This window comes from Ostrinia furnacalis, unplaced genomic scaffold (genome assembly GCF_004193835.3).
Source record: "Ostrinia furnacalis isolate ACB-3 unplaced genomic scaffold, ASM419383v2 OfSCF0710, whole genome shotgun sequence".
NCBI classification, from domain to species: Eukaryota; Metazoa; Arthropoda; class Insecta; order Lepidoptera; family Crambidae; genus Ostrinia; species Ostrinia furnacalis.
The window spans coordinates 559,812-583,156 of NW_021130949.1; the positions used below are offsets into that span (position 1 = coordinate 559,812).

At 36.0% G+C, this 23,345-nt stretch overlaps 1 protein-coding gene across 1 annotated transcript in view; it reads left to right on the forward strand.

Moving 5' to 3' along the window:
• The window catches only part of DIP-beta (Dpr-interacting protein beta), an 87,297-nt gene that overhangs the window by 54,892 nt on the left and 9,060 nt on the right, over positions 1-23,345 (forward strand). The window contains exons 4-7 of the mRNA XM_028300467.1: positions 1,490-1,675; positions 2,056-2,248; positions 11,569-11,697; positions 19,564-19,683. Of these exons, the coding sequence (XP_028156268.1) occupies positions 1,490-1,675; positions 2,056-2,248; positions 11,569-11,697; positions 19,564-19,683 (628 nt within the window). The remainder of the gene's footprint in view (positions 1-1,489; positions 1,676-2,055; positions 2,249-11,568; positions 11,698-19,563; positions 19,684-23,345) is intronic.

Sequence of the window (23,345 nt, forward strand, 5' to 3'; positions counted from 1 at the left end):
AATAGTCTCAATGGGACCGTTAGTTCAGGTCACTCGATTTCTTACGATACTTCGAATCCCCCGACCGGCACATATTTGCTCGGTGTCTATCCCGATAACTAATTACACAACACTAATAACATCTTGCCTTCCGATTCCCTTGAGCCTGAAAACGTTAAGATTTGATGGGAATATTTTTCAACGTCGGAAAACTAATTTCTGTTGGTATCTTGACGTATTACTGGGAAATTAAGCTTTGGAAAAATATTATTCAGTACCTTTTATGTCGATTCAATGGAATTAGTAAACAAAGCAAACTGAGGACCAGACAGTAAGCTCTAACACGTGACTGTTTTAAGTAAGGAATTTCAATATTAAATCTAGAAAAGAAAAGTGGAGAAATATTTATTTATTTAGAGAGTAATCGCATGCACAAATACACACTTCTATTTATAGTAACACCTCACTTCGATATGCACCGCTGGTATGGATGAGTTCAAACTGTGGTATGGTAACTATATTTATCTTATTTATAGTATTATAATGCAATTTTAACTAGTAACTGCTGTAAAAACCTCTACCCAACGTTTCATTAAAGGATTCAAATGTAAAAATCTGACGACATAAGTTAAGATTGCATATTAAATATTTTCCGGTTTTACAATCCTTTCGCAACTCATTTCAATAATGTTGATAGTCTAAGATGTAACAACAAAAGAAAGGATTGTAATTACCCTAACTAAACTAAAACATTCAAGTGTTTCTCTTGCAGCACGATGCTTCAGTGTTTTCGTTTTTCTCCGTAGAGTTAATTTTCACCGTAGGCACCCTATTAGTAACTTAACTAGTGTACCTACTGCACAAGCACTTCTATTCAACTGTTGACCTGTAGATCTGTATGAACCTCTTGCACCTACACCTTGTAGTGCACCTAATTTGCACTCTACTAATATTTGCAATAATTATTATAACAATCAAGAAATCAAATTGTTACTTGAAGACGAAAATCCGAGTAATTTTAATCTCTTATTGAATTGTCACTGCCAACGAAGTAGTGAATGTTGTTTTTAACAATAAAGTTTTAATACCGGAGTCTGAGCGCACCCCAGAGAAGTATAAACGCCATATTTCTGTTCGTTTTTTGTTACGCGCTATGCAGGAAATTAGCTTCTATTGCGATGTCGACGGTTTCGGTAAAGCGGGTGAAACGAGGGCCGTTTTCACAGCGCGCCCGCAGCCGCTCATAGCGGCGACCAGGCCAAAATGTAATTAAAAATTCCGAGAGCATTTTACTAGGAACTCGCAACAAGATAGTGTTGCTTGGCGCTCGAGGATCGTTGTCGTGACTGCCTCTCGGGGGGCATTCGCTTGTAATTAGACTTGTTTGCTGGAACTCTTCATCGGCGTTTTTAGGGCGATAAGCGCAGATAATGTTGCTGTTTTACTAAAAATTGTGTTTGCTCTTTACTTGGGCCGCGGCGTGGGAATGGACGATCGTTGGCGGGATCAGGTAGCGTGGATCAAAGCGGACACAAAGGCGATCCTGGCGATCCACGAGCATGTGATAACGAACAATGCGCGGCTGAGCGTCACACACAACGACTACAATACTTGGACGCTAAACATTAGGGGGGTCAAGCGGGAGGACCGAGGACAATACATGTGCCAAGTTAACACTGACCCGATGAAAATGCAGGTACGATTTTATTTTTTGTATGCGCGCACTTTGTTCGGTATTGAATCATTTTCCATGCAGGGTTTTATTCGGATTCGCAAAATAACCAAGTACAATACTACTACTCTTAGAGACTAAAATAGGCATGTTTTTACATGAGTTGTTTGTACTATTATGCTTTGTTCTTACTGGACTAGTTACTGTTTTAATACTTTACATCACTTCTAAATATTTTGTCGATGTTATCCCCAACAGATATTTCAGTCGATAAGCGAACTAAACAACTTTACGAACAACTGAAATTTTCCTAACCCAGCACGGGTGGCGTGAACGAAACTTTGCCCAGAGTGATTTAAAGATGGAGAAAATTTAAACAACTCACGAACTTTTTTGCATTACAGACCGCGTTTTTAGAGGTGGTTATACCCCCGGATATAATATATGAAGAAACGTCAGGGGACATGATGGTGCCAGAAGGGGGTTCCGCCAAGTTGGTCTGCAAGGCAAGAGGGTATCCTCCTCCCAAAATTAACTGGCGTCGGGAAGACGGAGGGGACATCATTTCGAGAGGAGGACCACAGGGAAAAACTAAAGGTAAGGATACCTCTTTAAACAATANTAATAATATTTTATCTTAAGTTTAAAAGAGTTCTTAGAGAGTCTTTAAGGTACTATGAGATTATTCTACATTGAGGCACATTAAGTTATATGCACGCTGCTCTTTTCTTAACGATTTATAGTGTTTCTAAAGCATATTAACACGTATGTAAAAAAATCATTTTGTCAAATTAATGTAAGTGTGCTTATCTAATTTATGTCGTCAGTTCAGTCATATCAACATCATAAATAGGGTACTGAAATTAGCACTAGAGTTGCCACGTCCCTACAGACCGGCCTGATTTGGTTACGAATAAATCAGATATCAGGCGGAATAGTAGGAATTTGCCTTAATTCTATAATGGCGTGGTCATTACCCTAGGGTTGTCAATCATCGTAAATGGCAGTCATAGATAATCTTCTTTGCCTCTTCTTTGGACTTGTTAGTGCCTAGGCGTATTCTTTACATTTTGATATTGATTTAATATCAATGAATTATACCATAATAATAGTGATATTTGATTTAACAACGAGATTACTTCTATCCCGAATGACCATAACACAAGGTGCACTGTGTAGTATTTTCGGCTCGAACCCATATTAGTGACATAGCCGAAGGCGCGCTTTTTTCATTATACACTTAAGCTATCAATGGGAATCCTACCACAAATCTAGTTTATTACCCTATCATTTCAGTTATCTATATCTATAAAAGGAAGGTCACTGACTGACTGACTGACTCACTCACTCACTCATCACGAAATCTCAGAAACTACAAGTCACGAATTTTGAATGGGAGTTCTTTTTAGAACGTTGGTGCTCACTAAAACGGTATTTTGCAAAATTCAACCCCAAGTGCATGTAAATCTGTGTTTTTTCCAACAAAACCCTATTATTCCTGTTTACCAGCAAAATCTATCACATCCCTGCATTAAACAGTGGCGTGCTGTGTCCGTGTTATTTACTTTAATTACCCACTCCGTAGTCAATTTAACTGCGAAAATTGCGACATAATTTGTCCGATAAAACTTGCATTAGTTAGCATTGTTACGGTTAACTCCACCCTCGTTTAAAGTTGCCAACTCCATCTTTTGTTGTTTATTTATATTTATTAACTTTTAATAGGGCTGGCTTTATTTAACCGGCGTTAAGGGGAAACTGATGACCACACGAAGTTTTTCTGTTATCACTACTAGTATTTGACCTAGGTCTAATCGTATTTCTAAATAACTGTGTCTGCTACATCGCATGCATGGAAATAGACTTCCAGCCTGTTGTCCATTTGAAAAAAACTTCTTAAATTAAGACTAGATCCAATAAAGGATTTCTACTGCAATAAAATGTCACCACATAACTTTGACAGTAACTTTAACGATAACCGTTGTTTTTTGTATAGGGTTTGACAGATTTTGGCATTTGTCAAAGTTAAATAAAGATGGTGCAACCCAACCTAAGAATTAAATTACTGAAGTGACGACATTAAATTATTAGGTAGCCGAAAATGTTTAAGTTCAAGTTTATTTTTCCAAAGTGCATGTTTACAGTACTTAAGGCTTAAAATCAGCTGGCTGTGTAGACCGGTCAAGTGTGAGAACTAGGTTAGAGCGTTCACGCGCGTAGATTATTCTGCCAGAGATGGGTCAAGCTCACCGCGCAAGTTTTATGAACCTGAGCACACAGAATGCAGTTTCGTATAATTTTAATTAAAATAAAACGAAACACGTGACTCCGCACGCCATTGCGAGTTAGAGCTGTAGTTTTACGAGGTGTGTTCAAGTTATGATATTATATTTGTCTGGTGTAAGGTAAAGGTTAATTTAATTAAATTCGCGGGTTACTTGCTTGATTTAGTTTTTAGTATTCAAAATTTAACATACGTAATATTATAATGTACTTCACATTTTTGTTGTAAGTTAGCAGTTATTATAATTATTAGAGGCCGGTAGATCTATTCTCATAAATAAAACACTGGATACTCATCTTTCACATTATATTGCCTTATTTTAGATACAATTCATCACTTAGCACAAAAGCGCGCGGAGTCATCTCCGCGCGTCCCTCTATTCTGACGTTTGATTCTCGTGTGACATTGACAATACGTCAATGTCACTATGACAGCAGCTCATTGGTTATAACGATACCGCTATTTTAACGTTTTATATTTTTCACAATTAACAGTTCGGCCTTCCTGCAATTCCTTCGCCCTCGAAGGTCTGCTCATGGCACACTTGACGCCTCGTATTGGGATCCAGCTGAGCACCTGGCCAGATCCACTCTGCCATCTCCACCACCATTCGCACCACACACTGACCACCTTTGGTTCTGCTGAAACGAGAAATCATCACACAATACATNAAACTAAAATGGGCATGTTTTTACATGAGTTGTTTGTACTATTATGCTTTGTTCTTACTGGACTAGTTACTGTTTTAATACTTTACATAAAAATAAAATTGCAGCCGTACATCACNTCTATTCTGACGTTTGATTCTCGTGTGACATTGACAATACGTCAATGTCACTATGACAGCAGCTCATTGGTTATAACGATACCGCTATTTTAACGTTTTATATTTTTCACAATTAACATAATTAAACATGATTCCAATGTTTTCATTGTCCGTGAAATGAAGTTATTTAATACAAATAACAATGGAATCATCATTCCAATATAGAAAAGCTTCAAGCCACTTGATACTTAAGAATATCAATTCCTAAACCTTATACTAAGAAATAAGGCGTTACCAAAGAACTCCAAAGAGCGGGTAACAGATAAATCAGCTTAAAATATTCACTATTGAATCTTAGCTGTAAATCACACCACGGCATCTCGAGAGCTATTACCATTCACACCGCCCCCCTAATCCCGCGGGCTTACGGCCCAGACGGACCGGGAATAATTACTAACTCATCTCCTCTCTTCACCATATAAAATTTTTACTAGATTAACATACCTATCCGTGGAACTACTAGATCATTCTCAGTGTACCTACCATGAGTTTACGTTAGGTGTGCTCGCTAGCGAGTACGTCAAAAATCTCTATGAAGATTTTGTTTCTTGAAAGTACCTAGCCGCTAGGGGCGCTGCACAATATGTCATACAATTAATGTCATTTTTTTACGCAGTCGCTAGCGAGCACACCTAACGTAAACTCATGGTAAGCACACTGGTTAACGTGGTGGCAGAAAGCGAAACAAATGACGATCGTAGAATATTGCAATTAGGATCGTTTTAGCGTAACAGCCTTGTATTTTTCTGAGTTCCCGTGTTACTTTACTTTATTCTAAAAAAAAACAATTGAAGAACTATTTATCAATTTCGATACCTACTCAGTTTGATGTGGATGTAAATACAGTGTGAGTGACGTTAAAGTGTACATATGAAAATATATGAAACTAGACCTATTTTTATCGATAAAAAAGAGGTCAAAAAATTTTTGAGATTTTTTTTTTATTTTTTATAGAATTTTTTTTCTTCCAGTTACTTATTGTAAAGAAAACGTAATAACTTTTAAACTCAGCGGTATATCCTGATAAAATAAAAACAGTTATAACGCAAAATAACAGGCGATACTAAAAAAATACATGAAATACCTAGAAAATGCCAAAAAATAATAAAAAATGATACTTTTTGAAAAAAATTTGCTTAAAAATTCGTATTTTTTTGGTTATTTGATAAATTTCTCCAAAAAATGCCCCTATAACAGGTAGTTTTTATTACTTTTTATTATTCTCTATCGTATTACTTTTGTAAAACCAAAAATCGCATGTCTCTATCCCTATCACAACGTTTGCAATGATCGTTTGAACTAAGCCTCTCCGGGCGCGCCATTCAACGCTTCGTTAACAACGGAACTGAAAGGGACTCTAGATTTGTAATTTTGATAAAGACAAGTTAGATTTTAAATAAAAACAAAAGATTTCGAAGTAAAATAAGCATTTGAGTTAAAATTAAAATCGTCTCTACCTGTAGCGGAGAAAAATGTGGTGGCAGGCCTTTGTTCAAACGATCATAGCAAATGTTGTGATAGGGATAGAGACCATGTGATTTTTGGTTTTACAAAAATAATACGATAGAGAATAATAAAAAGTAATAAAAACCATCTGTTATAGGGGCATTTTTTGGAGAAATTTATCAAATAACCAAAAAAATACGAATTTTTAAGCAGATTTTTTTGAAAAAGCATCATTTTTTATTATTTTTTGGCATTTTTTGTGTATTTTTTGTATTGTTTTAGTATTGCCTATTATTTAGCATTATTACTGTTTTTATTTTATCAGGATATACCGCTTAGTTTAAAAGTTATTACGTTTTCTTTACAATAAGTAATTGGAAGAAAAAAAATTCTATAAAAAATTTAAAAAAATTCTCAAAAAATTTTTGACCTCTTTTTTGTCGATAAAAATAGGTCTAGTTTCATCTATTTTCATATGTACACTTTAACGTGACTCACACTGTATATTCCTTTGTTTATATTATTTATTATCTTTTTCTCGGTCAAATCTCTTAAAACAATGGAATTTATTAGCTTTGAGAATAATGGTAAACTTTTCAAATTTATTCAGCATTATTACATTAAATCAACTATTCCAATCGACGTCTGATTGCCACCGTCATCATTAACTCACAATCGAAACGAACAAAAATTATACGGGAGTTTGTGACAAGTGGCAATGGGTGGCGCACTGACAGCGACGATCAATCAGCAGTTTCACTTAACCCGCCGCTGTTCAAACCTTCTCCTGCCATCAGTCAATTCATTAAGCCAACAAAGTACCGTAACGACTACACCGAGCCGAGCACTCGATAGAACTCGACTGGAATCCAATATAAGTAAACAAGGCACCGAGCCAACTTGACGCTGAGCGGGTTTACGTGACCCGGCGAAAGATCTTCAACCACTAAGTTTGAAACTATCCAAATATTATACAAATAGTATACTTAAACATTAACATCAAAACATTAGAAAATATAATAAGTGCCATTTCAATTTCTTACATTGTCATAAATAACTGGACAATTTTATGCGGTGTGCAATAAAGAGCAGATCTAAAATAATGTCTAATACAACGATAAATTATGATGAAATAATAATAGTTACGCCGAATAACTGGCCTGTTAAAGACGTAAACTAATCAGCAAATCAATCATAGTCTGTCTGCAAAGTTATTATTCAACTAGAAACACTATTAAATAAACCACAGAACATTCAAACCAAAAAGGCAATCGAAATTCCGACCCTTTCAATCTCACCTATAACGTGACGCCACGTAACTTTCCAAATTGTCTGTAATTGACCGCGTATCAAGGAAACCCCGGTTTCAAATTAACTGACATCGAAAACAATCATCAATTTGACTGAAGAAGTCTAATTAAAGAAGCCGTTACAAGTTACCTCCATAAATCTGGGCTGGAAACAATACAGGCTATCCATTACGAAGGCCAATGTTTCTCCGCTTAATATTCCGATGAGGAAAGTTCGAGAGGCCCGACTCGACAAATATAGTTTTTTAATGAACGGGCTCTTTCAAATTTGTTATCCCCGAACTTAGTTACGTCAAATAAATCACTTTAAGTGCAAGCCTTGTTTTGCAGCTTCTTTGATAAATGTATGCGAGTTCAAGTAAAGTGAATCAATCATTTGGGAAATACTTATGTATTCGTTGTCGGTAACTACTAGTAATACTAAAGGAATTTTATTCAGTCACAAAAATAAGTATGAAGACTTCAATAACTTAAGTTGACCAGTAATTGATCACACAACCAACCAATAAAAAATATGCTCGAGCGTCTAATGTCTAATAAATATTGACTTATTATTACTTCAGTTATTAATTTTTTATTATAATTCTGAAAAAATATGAACATAAACGAAGCCACAGATTTGAATTTTCCAGAATATAAATAAAAACTATCAAACATCTCCGGATAAGATATTCATGGGACGAAAGAGAGAACAATAATAATAATGCCCGCAGACAGTAGTGAACAAAGGGTATTATTCAAAATTCGCCCTTTATTGTTTCGCATAAAACATATTCCGCTGACAACGGCGTGTCGCGTGCCTATTTGTTTCATGTTCTACAGCAAATTATGCAGATAAGCGAATGAATGGCGGAAACTTACTCGTGGCGGGACCCGGCGAGAACAGGCTGTCAAGTTTATCTGAAAAAATCGGATTAATACGCAAGTAACATTTGATAACTACGCTTTCTGAGGATAAAAAGCGTACATTAATGACATAAAATATGCTACGGTTACATGAAACATACACATTCTGCATGACCATAATATTATGGTCTACCAAATTGCTACGACTACGAGTCCACTCCATCCGTAGACAACTACAATATATTTATCGTTTCGTAGGCTGCTACGACTTTAGTAGTGACTACGAATGTCCTAATATGTCATAATGCGCAAATTGCGTTAACTAACTATACTGTTATTATAGCTAACGCTATTCAATTGTATATGTAGGCAACAATATTTGCATGATATTTTCTATAGTTGTGTGAAATGATTTGGCCGTTTAACACTTAACTGTGCCCTAGACTGATGCAAATTAACTCCGCCATCTTTCTATTCGGCGCTTTCATCTGAGAAGTTTGAAACAGATACAGCACTACCCGACCCGCCCCGCTAATCCCCATTATCAAATAACTTGAATATTTAATAACAATTTTTGAGTTCGAAGGGAATGTTTGCACGAATCAGTTGAAGGCTTTCATGGGCTGCCCAATTATAAGGAAATCCATTAAGACTTATCTATTTCCATGGCTAATTAAATTCGCCTTCGCGAGGGTGGCACGGGTACCGTAATAGAAAATAATAATTACCAATTCGGTACAACACTTTTCAAGTTCTTAATTAAAATTATAACTTCGGAACAAAGAGTGATGAGAAAATATTGCTTTTCCATTTCACTTGAGGACTCGTCGGGACTAGAGAGTAGATTTTCCTCGCTTAACGTAGATCTCAGTAAATATTTGACACGTGATATAATAACATTAAACCAACCAAGATGTTCCCTTTGGGATTGTAATAAGTCTTACTTATTATACAAAAAATATATTTAAGAAAGTACTACCTTTTATCGTGAAATCCATTTATCCTCCTTCCTTTTACGTGCTCATTTTATTTTTGAAAGGTATCTTTAGTGATTTTTTAGGTTAAGCTTAATTTATTAGAAATATTATTCTAAGGAGGATAAAACTGTTTGTGTGAGAAGCCAAACAAATACAAGCGGACAGTGTTGCTAGACTTCAATCTTTTATTATGATTGATCTATTACCAAATCATACTGTGTTTATTAAAAAAAGAAACTGGCCCTTGTTGTCACCTGAAGTAGGTAAGATCCTTTTGCCAAACATTCGTTCGTAGGAACACAACTTAAAGTGCAAACATTGTGCTCACACCATATTTCTTTTCCGGCACTCCGGTCAAGTCAGCGTGTTCGTACGTCTATGGCGAACCACTACAGTCCGCGGGAGCGTCACTTGACTTATGACACATCGACAGGCCAAGTTTATTCAACGGCCCGCCTCGAGACGGCACACAAACTACGTGGAGACTCCCCAGACAGTTTATTATAACTTTTATATTTGCGCTTCCGAAGTATGTAAAACAACGCTTATAAAGTTTATGTTCAGTTCAGTTGCATCCGCAGTATGCGCTGGGAAATGTTACGATGTAGAGACACCCAAAGATTTTAAATTGATAATGTCAATGTGATGATGGCTTAAGCATTACAATAGTTTTTATACTGCAGTATTTAATTCTTATTTAGTACTAATATCGCTTAAAATTATGTACAAAGTTTTGTATCATTTTAAAACAGTTAAGTAAGTGTTACTGCTACATAGATGGTTTGTTCAGCATTATAAGCTTTACTGTTGTTTCTATTAAACTACAACAAAGCCCCGCACATTATAGTTTAATAACGGTAATTACTAAGCGAATGTAAAAAGGTATTTGAAATTCGGTAAAACCGTCCTTTTAAAATTACACAAAAATCCCGGCCAAATTTTGTAATGACAAGCGGGACCACTCGACGCCTGTCGCTGTCCGCGCATTGTTTGCTAACGAAGCGGCCGAGCTCGAGGGCTCTACACTTTAAACCATCAACCTTCAGCTCCTTCGGAAAATATTGCCCCAGCTTTTTATCCTCTTGTTTGAATAATGGCTGTAAACGTACTTGGGTGCCATTTGAGCAAGGTGTCAGGAAAACAGCTCGAGTACAAACCACTAACGGCGGTTGTTTACGGAACCCGTCAACTTTTGCGAGGAGTGTTTTCTAACACTCGAAATGCGAAATGTAAAGCAAGCACTAGAGTGGATAGTGTAAACGACTTCGGTTGATTTTTGAATTCAGGAAAGTTTAATTTAAAGGTAGATGTTTTCATAGGATGTCAGTGAAATGAAATCAATGCATACCAGTTTGTGTTATTGAAAATTATCAAAACCTAGTAACCTATGTATTCATTTAAACGTAACATTCGCTTATTTCAAAACAAAACGCAATCGATATTTAGGTGTGCCTTTGCATTAAATTCAAAGATTTTATTGAAAGAAGAATAACAAGAAATCTTAGCATAAAAATTCTCACAAAAATAAAGAGAATACCAATTTAGCCGAATTTTGATTCGATCTCTTTTTCAGTACGGTTAAACAAGTAAGTTAATACAATGAGGTTCCTGAAGTAAATAAAATATTTTAATTTTATATCAAAACAACTACTGACTGTCTTTTCAATTTTAAATTACCAGTGAAAACTCATAGGCTTGTGTAAGACTTATTATTTTTATTCTACATGTATCATAATATAAGCTGTATGTTTTCCTAATAAAGAAAAATAAAAAATAAAATAAAATACTGACTGTCCACAACTTATCTCACGCCAAATTCTGGTCCGTTAAATAAAGTTTGGAATGCCGTTTCACCCCAATTACAGTTGATTAATCTTTCATATCGCAACTTTCAAAAGACCAGGAAATTGATTACAATTTCTGATTCTGGATATTATCTGCCTTAAGGAAGAGAAAATGTTAATCACGCAATATAAAAAAAATGATTTTACACCTACCTACATAGCTATCATACTCATTTTGTGAATAGGTATCAACTTGCACGAGGAAGTCTATTATACAAAATTCTCTCAAAGAAACTACTTTTACTGGGCAAATCGAAAACCAAAAATGTTACAAAACATGTACCAAAAAAGAGGCTACTTGAGTTAAAATTACGGGATTTAAACCATCCAGGTAATATAATGCCAACAAAATGTAACAATAACTTTAAATGTTTTTGTCCACAGTAACATCAATAGAGGGCGAAATCGTGAACCTCACGAAAGTGACGCGATCAGAGATGGGAGCGTACCTCTGCATCGCCGCCAACGGAGTACCGCCCTCCGTCAGCAAGAGGATAATGCTGCATGTACATTGTAAGTAACACTTTTTTAATTTGTGTTACGATGTGTCAAATTGTCTAAAGATTTATTTATTTATTTATTTATTTATTTATTATTTCTCCTTTAAGGTTACAGATAGCGTCAAATGTTCGTGACACCCAAAGTAGCCAAAAACTTCGCAACACGTCTTTGTTAGAATGTGAATAAGGTTGTGTTGTCAACTTTGGCCACTTTTTGGGTGTCACGAAATATTTGACGCTGCGCTGACTGTACAGACGACGACATGTCAAGATTGTGGTATCTTGTGTTAGTAAGGAAATAGAGCCGATATTGCAACAAAAATGTATATTCTGATGTGCTGTCCTCTATACAAGAGCAAAATGCATCGCCTCTTGTAGTGTCGGATCTTGGACCTACGCATTTAGTATTGCTTTAATGTTAACTTCTCAGAAAAAAGTTAAGCTATTAGATGTTTAGTAACTCTGTGAGTGTCACCCACCACAATAAGGAGATAATTTTGCACGTACTGCACGAATAATTAGAGTTGGAAAAAATATTTATTCATTAACATCCTGGGAAATTACACGAGTTTTCTAGATAGAACCAAATAATTTATTACGCTGTCTTAATCATAGGAAGTCTCAAAAAAGCCCAGCGTGAATAATTTCCAGAATCTTGTGTAAAGTTTCAATAGATAATTAATAAAATAAATCCCAGTGCCGATATCAAAGCTGCGAAACCATAAAACACTTTAAAATTATTCCAATTAAGTTGCTTCGATAGACTGAGTATCGATTAAATTAATAACTCTAAATTGAATAGTAATTTTCATACTAATGGTAGTCACGACCGATATAAAGCATCGAATTTGAATTCAAAACATGAATCAATTGGTCCATCGATAAAGCGTATTCACCTGCGTGGGGGCAAAAAGCGGTTTGACACGACGCGAACTTACTTATCGGCCGATCTCGAGCTTAGGGTTGTTCGATGATTTAGTTCCAGAATATCGATGTCTGGAGATGGTAATCTGAGGAAGTTGCGCAGATAATGTGAATTAGTTAAAGTAGATGTGAGTAAGACAATCTGTGTTACTCAAACACACTGGTAAAGTTTTGAAGTGTTAATAGTGAGCTCCAGTGATCTACTTCAAATATGATGTACGTATTTGAGTAATGTAGGAAGACATAACTTATGACGTCGTTGCATAACAGTGCAATAATAATTGAGATGTGTAATGTGTATGCCCATCTAATTGGCTTTAATGCTTTTCCAAAGTGAATAGATACAGGGTGACTTTTGTATCAGTATCCAAATTTTTTCCTGACATTAGGTATCGTTTATAGATGACATTTTTAATAAAAAATAGGTAGGTCAAATTTTAACATCAACTATTTTTTTCCTAACCAATTAATCACGTAGTGTGGTTGCGGTAACCACTTAGCGCGTAAACATTGTGCGGGAGAGCTGGTCGAGCGGAGAGCTGGCAACGTGTGGCAACNTGATGTACGTATTTGAGTAATGTAGGAAGACATAACTTATGACGTCGTTGCATAACAGTGCAATAACAATTGAGATGTGTAATGTGTATGCCCATCTAATTGGCTTTAATGCTTTTCCAAAGTGAATAGATATACCTTCTTAATACATTTTTGTTCCTTGTCAGTGTCACTCGGTCACAGTTAAAAAACTGAAGAATTTGTTTTTTGTATTGAATAAAATACCTACTAAAAACTACAAAAGTCAAACTGTTCAATTCGCCGCATTATCCATTGTGGTATAACACCAAACATCCCTATCACCCTAATTTATAAGCGGGAGTTATTCAACGCTGTCGGGACGACTCGACGGCTCGCACACGTAAGCAATTGGGAGATTTTCGTGTTATCACGTATCATCTTCGGCGCGTGCCGAGCATTCGAATTGAGCCGAGCGAATGTTTAGTGAAACTTACCGATTTTGACCCGAGTTTGTGTTTACTCGAGCGATGGACTCGAAACTTAACGGTCTTGTTTGATCAAAAAATTTGAATCTCGTTACGCTATCTTCAATCAGCATAACTAAGGATATCGTGAATAATGCCTGAGATTTGCATGAACTATTTTAGTATGAATTTTAATGCCATACTGAACTTTATTAATATTGTTCTTCTGAGCTGCGAGCGCACATAAATCTGGAATAGATACTTTTTAATGATTTTAGGTTAATGTACTGTAAGAGTGTCATCTATACTTATAATAAATCTGTAGAGAGATCAATTCTGTACATGAAATATATTTTCAAACTAACTATCAGGGGGTGATTAGTGATCGATACTGATGCCAAAAATGCAATCAGTAAATTTTTTGTCTGTCTGTCTGTCTGTGTGTCTGTCTGTCTGTCTGTCTGTTCCTTATAGAAACTAAAAGTACTCGACCGATTTTAACGAAACTTGGTGCAATTATTCTTCATACTTCTGGGCAGGTTATAGTATACTTAGGAATTCCCACGGGAACGGGAATTAGCGGGAAAATCTCTTTGTATGAAAAATCTAAACCGCTAAAGTTAGACGCTTGAAATTTGGGATGCAGGTACCTTAGTAAACTTAAAGCTTAGTTACAACAGGATATTGCAAAATTCCCACGAGAACGGGAGATAGCGGGAAAAAACATTTGTATGCAAAAGTGCGTAAAATCTAAACCGCGTATGATAGATGAAGGGGGTGAAACGGGATCCACGCGTACGAAGTCGCAGGCGGCCGCTAGTTTACAGTAAACCTACTAACTCTACTCACAGTTCGACCAACCAAAAAAGTCTTTGATTTTTCACTCATTCGTAAAAGGTCAACTGATTTATACAATGCTTTTTTATCATATTTTTTAAGTCTATCACGTCTGTTATTGGTATCGACGGTTCGTCTAAATCTCCAGGGAATCAATTGCTCTATTTTGTTCGATCGATCCGTAATCTGTGTTGTCCAAATAATAATAAATAATAATAAATAAATAAAATCATTTATTTCCCCTCACAAACTTAGGTTAAATTACATTTGGTAAAAAATACATTACGCTATAGGTACTTAATACTAAGTTTGTGTGGGACTGGTGCCTGAAATAGGTTTTGTTTAAAACCTGTTCTACAGGTCACCAGGCCCCCACCCGTGGAATATTATAAGGTAGTATAGCAGTAAGACCCTTAAGTGCGATAGTTTGCGAAAACAAATTGATGTTTGCCTGTTACTTTAAAATAAAAAATAAAAATGTATTTTTAAATATTCTAATGTTTGGTACCAGGGACGTTTTAATAAAAAATCTAACTAATTTAATAAGAGCTCTCAGTAACTTCATTCTTTTGATTTCTGACTCGGTAAGCCTACCTATCCAAATTATTCAGACTTTTATTGACAAATTGTGTGTAATTGTGGGAAGGTAAAAGAAATGTTTAGGACCACTGCGTGAAAGTACATAAAGTACAATATACCTACCTACCTTACAATTAAATTATAGCTCGCTTAGAATATCAAGATGTGAATTGTAATCGTACGTGAACAAAACTGATACCATTACAAGTTTCAATACATATAATACGCAGTCCTACAATGCAGCAAATTTTGAAATATGACCTAGTTTTAACATCCAATAGCGTTGCGAAAGTAAATATCGATATCGACATGACAGCACTAGGACACTCGCAAAATCTGTGCTTTGGACAGTAGGGACCGCACGTACATAGTGGCATACATGCTCATTTCCATCTGCATGGGTAGCGCCGTACAACTGGGGATTGACGTTGCAACATTTCATGAATTCGAAAACTCGACCGTAACTAATTTCGGAATTTGATTTCTGTGTCGGTGTCCTCTAGGAAAAGGGGACATGGGATTGCACGGTAAATGTGATACTCTTTGTAAAATGTAATTCAATTTTAAAGCTTTTCTACTGTATTATTATGAAAGAGATAATTTAGTTGCGCTTTGTGTGTTTTTATGTAGGTAGTGATCTGTAATGATTTAGACATTTTGCTGAAAAAAGCTACACTTTACGCTACAAGTGAAAAAATATGTCTGTAATGCCATGCCAATAACGCTACTGAAAAAGTTTAAAAGTGTCATAAGTAAGTAAATTAAAATGAGATCAATAAAATAAATGACATAAAAAAACATTTCAACTTTTCTGATGAAATCTTCATTATGAACCGCCAAAATTCGGTAAACACTAGTACAGTGTGCTTATTATTCAAACTTTTTAATTAAGTTTTATTGATTGGCCTTTCCAGTTGCGGGTTCGGTTGAACACGGAAGTTTTTCGCAGCTCGTCCGCGTAGTCCGGATAGTATTTGCATTCTGTTATTGGCAGTCGGTGTAAACACTCGTCTGATTGAACAAATATCTATAAATAAATCGATAACACATTTAAATGCACATCACTAAATCTCTGTGTGATTTTTAAATGAATTGATTAGGTTAGTTTATTTATTTGAGAGGCTTAAATGTGTATAAAGTTTTTAATATTCAAGCATGTAGGTACATAATTTGCCAGTTTAACAACTTTATTAGAAAGTTATTGCAATTCTAAACCAATTGGTCTTAAGTATCTTAAGAATTTATTTTTAAAGTAAATCAAATAAACGTCCCGTCGCAACAGCACACAGTGAAAGAAACACCAAATAAAAGAGTACGAAAATGAATAACATGAATCGCGAATTTTTATCAAGATTTTCCTTAAAAGGCCAACAAAAGTAATCGAGGTAGGACAAGTGATTCCGAGTTCATTTCGCCACCCACAAGTGGCTACGGCAAATAGACAGTTATAGCTACGACGACTTGGCGACAAGCGCTTAAGCGGGAGAAATTCACTTCATAGGAAACGCAATTTCAAGCGAACAAACAAACTACTGCCGTCTGAAACCCTTCCACTCAGTTTAATTACTTCACAAAGAATGCGTCGCGTTCGCTCGATGAGGAGACAAAATTAACGCTCTCAAATATTTAATTTAAATTTCCCCCCCGAAAACGAATGATAACAGCGGTCGTGCAGACTTGCGGCCGCTTACGGAACATAAAAAACACTTTTTTAGACCCGCAAGAGTGAAGCAATTCATTTGTAACAGTAAGTGCTTCGTAACGCGATGAGTTTCTTTTAGTCGATCCACAGGAACCGGGGAGACGGCAAATTGAGTTTAGAGAAAAAAGAAACAGCAAGCGAAGTGAACAAATCGCGATCAATTTGCACAGAATCCAGCTCGGTGTAATTAATTTCGGGATGTTTTCTTTAATGTTTGTTTTGTGACTTTCGCGTGAATGCGAGTGTAAACTGTTCTGTTTAATACCGTTTGTTGGCGTAAAGCATTTGACTTGCTAGATAACTAAAATACGCAGTCGCTGAAAATGCCAAGAAATCCGAAAACGGGCGGAGCGTGTGCGCCGCTCGGTTAATCAAACTGTCACTTCAAGAATTCCGCGCGGAATCCTCCCCAAGAAAACTCACCGTAACTTTTGATTGCCGCCGCGGATACCTATCTACTTATACATTTTAGAGATTACTTAATCACTTTCTTAACTTATACTTAAATAGAAAAGATTCCGCTCTTCATAATATTAGAACGCAACCGGACTATTTCAATCAGATTAACATTCCGTCGGTTCATTATTCCGCCTTATTTAATAAGCAAAAGGTTGCCCTCGGTATTCGCTTATTAATTAGAACAAAAATTCTGATCGTTCAGATTTTGTTCGCTAAATTGGCCACTCGAACTCGTAAAAGCCGTCCAAAGGAACTTAACGACGCGGTCAAAGAGAATAACCGCAAATAAGCTCCGATCTAAGCCAAGAAGAAAATTCCGTTTTCCTTAATTCACCCTAAACAGAGTTCGGGGGATGTCGGCACGATTGTTTACATTTGAGAATAATCCGTTCTTTTTAAGAACGACTTTAAGCGGTAATCCCTTTGATGCATGCCGTGTCAGTTTCAACTGCGGCTTTGTAAACGTTTCTTTTACTGTTAAATCTTGTTTTACCTACGTAACGTCTATTTTATGTAAAGTAGATAAATCTTGTAAAACAAAGATACTGTGTTATGTAATTACTCGATTTTTTCGTGTTACTTTTGATATTTTTATGAAACATACCTACTCGTATGCAGATTTTATATTTGAAAAAATCACAATCAGACCCTCCACGTTCGCGCTAAACATTATGAGTACTAACTAGCACTCGTTCGTTTCAACCCAAAGACGTCCACTGCTGGACAAAGGACTCGCCCAAGGATTTCCACGAAGACCGGTCATGCGCCGCTCGCATCCAGGCACCTCCCGCGACCTTCACCAGATCGTCGGTCCACCTAGTGGGAGGCCTGCCCACGCTACGTCTTCAGGCCTCCCACTAAGTGCTAGCACTAATTGGTCCATTCTAAATTGTCTTTAAGCACTACCTTATTATGTTGAGACACGAATTATCCTTCGGTTCAGCGAATGTGATAGTATGTAGAGAACATAGTATACTTAGTACCTATTTGCTTGAATATTCCCAGTTGGGTAATGTTCAAAGTAAACACGTGACTGCCGCGAAGTGCCGAGGCGCATCTTCGTGCAAACACTGCGTCAGCGACGCGAAAGATACACTTTACCCTTAACTTTTTGTAATTTGGGATCTCTACGTGTTTATTACTTTTGACGTTACTAATTTTAAAAAAGACGATGTTATGAATTTAGGGTGGCCTTTGCTGTATAATCTAATTCTACTTACGTTGTACTATAAAAGCTGTTTTTATGTATAGTATTTGGGGAATTAATAGAAGTTGTTTCCTGATAGTTTTGACAGTTCCAACTCCTTGCCAGACAATATTTTGTGGGTAGCTGCCAAAGCCACAATGACCCAAACTTCATGATGCACCTACAACTACATTCTATCCTACTTATATTGGGAGCATACGCTGACAAACTTTCAGCTTTTATAAAATGACGTAGGTCTGGCGTTCACCAGCTCTTAGTCTATACCCTATGTATTACATTAAGTATGGCGATGCAAATAAATATCTACCACTCTCTTTTCTTACAAAGAAAATTTAGCATCTTAACTACTTTATATTATTCCACAAAATATATTTAAATCAAACCAGCCGCGTTATGAAATTTGCTCATGCAGCAGTATTTTACAATACCACATTCCAAAGCATAAGAAACTATATTTCACACAGCGGAATGTCTAAATTTTACTTATTCCCGCAATCGTTTTGGGGCGAAAAGCGCTTTCAGTAAGCATATTATGAGCATTCAGTGGGCAAATCCGCGGGGTTTTGCTTGCACACATTGGGCCAGTGCAAGTAAACACTGGAAATGTGGAAGGAAACCGCGAAATGTGACTGCAATAGAGCTATTTATGGTTACATTTTCATGTGCCTAGGGATATGAATCATATTACATTAAACTACTCTTTGTGGTTTTGCTTATAAAAATATTTTATTCAGACTGCTTCGTGTTATGTCTGAATTAAAATTGTTACGATACGGTTTTGTGTTCTTTTTGTTCTGTTTAACGGTAGGGTAACTCATATTATAATTAAAATTATTTATTTTTATTGAGAAACTCAACAGCAATTGTACAATCACATGGTTGAAAACATTTAATTAGAGACACTTATGCCCTATGTTTTCACCATCAATCCCTAATTTAAGTGACACCTATGAAAACAAAATTCCTGTTATGTGTTACAATAGAGGTCATTTTAACAATTAGGGATTGATGGTGAAAACGGGCACTAGCCAATTACTGAGTTTCATAACTGCTACAAATTCAAGCAAGGTAAGTCTAGAACTAGGTTTATTTAACAAAATTAATTACTTAACGCACCGTAATAATATACTCGTAGATTTAAATGATTTAAATAATTTAAAATCAACCTAATCTATGGCTTTTTGTTGCCAGTTCATCCTCTGGTGCAAGTGCCGAATCAGCTGGTAGGAGCGCCGACCGGCACTGACGTCACTCTCCAGTGCCACGTCGAAGCCTCGCCCAAGGCTATCAACTATTGGACCAGGGAAAATGGTAAGTCCTGGACTTTACACCTCACCACATCGCATTCAAGTCTTCTCTAGGCTCCAATTCTCGTGGAGTAGCGCCAACAGGCACTGAAGTCACTCTCCAGTGCCACGTCTAGGCCTTGACCAGTGGAAATGGTAAGTCTTGGACTCTACACCTCACTGATCGCTAAGTATTAAGCTCTTCGTTCTCTGGGCTCCAATTCTCTTGGAGTAGCCTGGATGAACTCGGAGGGAAAATGAGAATAAAACCACAGCAGAGCTAACCGCTCTGTATAGCAAAGTCCCGTCCTTTCTAAACTCATAAATAAATACAGGGTGTTAGGTAAATGGGTATATGAGCCGACACTACCCCATGTTAACATGGGCATATAAATAGTATGGTGAAGTCAGAAAATTGATATCTTCATTTTAATTATTTTAATTTTCATACAAATCGGATTTTATGAAATTTATTTTGTAAGAAAATTAAAAAAATTAAAGTGATGATATCAAATTTCTGACTTCACCATACCATTTATATGCTCATGTTAACATGGGCTAGTGTCGGCTCATATACCCATTAATCTAACACCCTGTATAAATTCAGTACAGAGCTTGAAGAGCCAACTCTACTCCTGCTCTAGCCGTGGTACTGAAATATTGTATATAAACGAGTATATGTATTTTAAAAGTGTAAATAAGCTTGATTGTATGTAATTAGTATACTCGTGTCACTACCTATCTAATAAGCTAATTAGGCGAAGTTTGTGTAAGTTAAACAGAGTTAGCATGTTCACAAACTTGATGAATATGTCGCGTCTTAATCATATAATTTGACTAAAAGTATAAGAAGTAAATTGCAAATAATACTGAAAAATGCTGATGAATTACCTCGTGACATCACTTCGAGAATTTGACCTTTGTACAAGTAACTCTCTTGACTCGACAAGTGTAATAATATTTTGTGGAAAATTTGCATTTTCTAATGTTATTTTCCTTATAGAAATTACGATTACTGTTTTTGTAACATAAAATAAAACCTAACTTAATTTAAACATTTCAAGCAAAAACAGTGTTTCATACCGCCACAGCACCCAGCTTCAGCGACTAGTGATCTCATAATATCTGGTATCGGATCGTGCCTGCCAGTCAACCCTAAATAATTTCCTTGCGGTCGAAAATACGGCAGAGTACAATGTGCCTCGATGATATTCCCTGGCAATTTTTAACACCTGTTTTTAAATTGAGGTTTTTTGTAAAAAATAAAAATCACGTGACAGTAATATACTTATTTTTATAGGCTAATTAATAGGTATCTAATGAATCGTTTCAAAGAACCTGAAAATCTGAAATTTTTAGAGCACGGGCTATACAATCGAAAGATAAGTGGGTCTAGACAAAGTGCAAATTATAATCGCAAACCAGTCGCAAAGTGGTCGAAAAACCCCTTTTTAGGNTTTTTTGTATGGAGTTTTGACGGATTCGATTTTCGATTCGATCAAAAAGTGCGTTTTGTCTAGGGGGGAAGGTTTGATAAAGGGTATTAATTAATTAAACTAATTTGAAAATGATATTATTATAATTTTACGGAAAAGTTTTGAAAAACGTGCCATTTTAATAGCACATTATTATAATACCTGTCTAAAACACTGATGCTAAGAGTGAAAATTGGGTGTATTTACATAACTAGTACTATTTTTATCGCAACACCCGTTTGTCTAAGTAAAATTAGGTGCGGCGGATAACTGTTTACGTTCGCCTCGTAAACTATAAGCTTATTAAGTCCCAAGCACGAACCTCAAGAACGGAATGAGCAACTAATTTCATTATTCATAAAGCATATTGAAAGCGTTAAAGCACTCATTAAACTGGCCGTTATTCATAATCCGAATACCTTTCTTGACAGCCAGCTAGTCCACGCTTCAGCCACTTTTATTACGTATTTAAAGCAAAAATTATGCTGTTATTTCATGTCCGTTTTTCATTTCACGCTGATTTATTTTGACTTTGATTATACGGCGTCGATGTTACGGCCTATTAACGACCCCATAATTATGCCAAGATGACAACGTGAAATATAGCTGGAATTAATAAGAGGAAGCAACCGTTATAACTTTAAAATATTGCGTGTGATAATCCCTTTATCCGTCTTTTAGCAGCGAAGTATGCGATAAAATTCATTATCTGATTGTTAAGTGGGTAACTTATATTGAGCAAATTGTATGCTTAAATACTCGTACAGAGAGATATTTATGTTTCTCATACAATTTTAACCACGATATTTACAAATCATAAAATGACAAAAGTTTGAGCATTCTAGCAGAGATAACGCTCAAAATCCAGTAGTGAAATTGGACATTTCATAATAAAGAGATTTTTAGTTAAGTACTATACTTCTACAAAATATCCGTGTCAAAATTTCAAGAGAAAACATAGAACCTCATCATACCCCACTTTAAACGGGAGTCAAGTTAAAACCACAAAGTGAACTCAATAAAACCACCTGCTAACTAATACAAATAAGGCTCTTAACCTAACAAAACATCGGAGGGGTCGAGAACTTCATTATTTCTCATTAAAATGGCGCCCTCTGGATAAAAGTTGCTTATTTAGTGCTCGGGTGACATATGGACCAGAGTCCTTTGTGAGAGTCGAGAGATAAGCATAATATTTATTTTACAATGCTTCGTTAAAAATACTATGTCGCTGAAACTAGCTCTCATTATACTAGAAATAGGGGACTGTACTTTGACCAATGTTATACCTACTCGTACAAGAATGAGTCTAATTCTGGCTTTCCTGCTGTGCGAAATAGAAACGCATGGACTTTAGTAGATCCTTTTCGCTAACTTTGTGTGACTTAAAATACATTTCGGCTTGCGGCTGAATAGCACTTTGAGTCCAGTGAAGATTTTTACTAAAATAAAATATTATTTTGATTAAATTGGCATTAAACATAAAGATAATTATTTATATTTACCAGAACATGTGTGACAATATTGCAATACAATAATATATTCGCATTTAATTTTGATTTAGTAACAGCTTTATTTTACACTAGCGGCCGCCCGTAACTTCGTACGCGTGGATCCCGTTTTACCCCCTTCATCTATCTTACTCGTACGCGGTTTAGATTTTTTCATGCAAATGTATTTTCCCGCTAACTCCCGCTCCCGTGGGAATTTTGCAATATCCTGTTGTAACTTAGCTTTAAGTTTACTAAGGTACCTGGCATGCCAAATTTTAAGCGTCTAACTTAAGCGGTTTAGATTTTTCATACAAAAGGATTCCCGTTCCCGTGGGAATTCCTAAGTATACTATAACCTGCCCAGGAATATGAAGAATAATTGCACCAAGCTTCGTTAAAATCCGTCGAGTAGTTTTTGTTTCTATAAGGAACATACAGACAGACAGACAGACAGATAAAAATTTTACTGATTTTTGGCCAGTATCGATCACTAATCACCCCCTGATAGTGTTATTTTGAAAATATATTTCATATACAGATTTGACCTCTCTACAAATTTATTATAAGTATAGATGATCAGGCAATATGTATGGATACTATTTTATTTTTAAAATTCAAAATTTCAGGTGGTTCAAATTATTGTAACATTGCAAAAGCTGGTTTTTCCAGGAAAAATACTGATTACAGTTATTATAAAATAACTGTAAAACTTGGTTAAC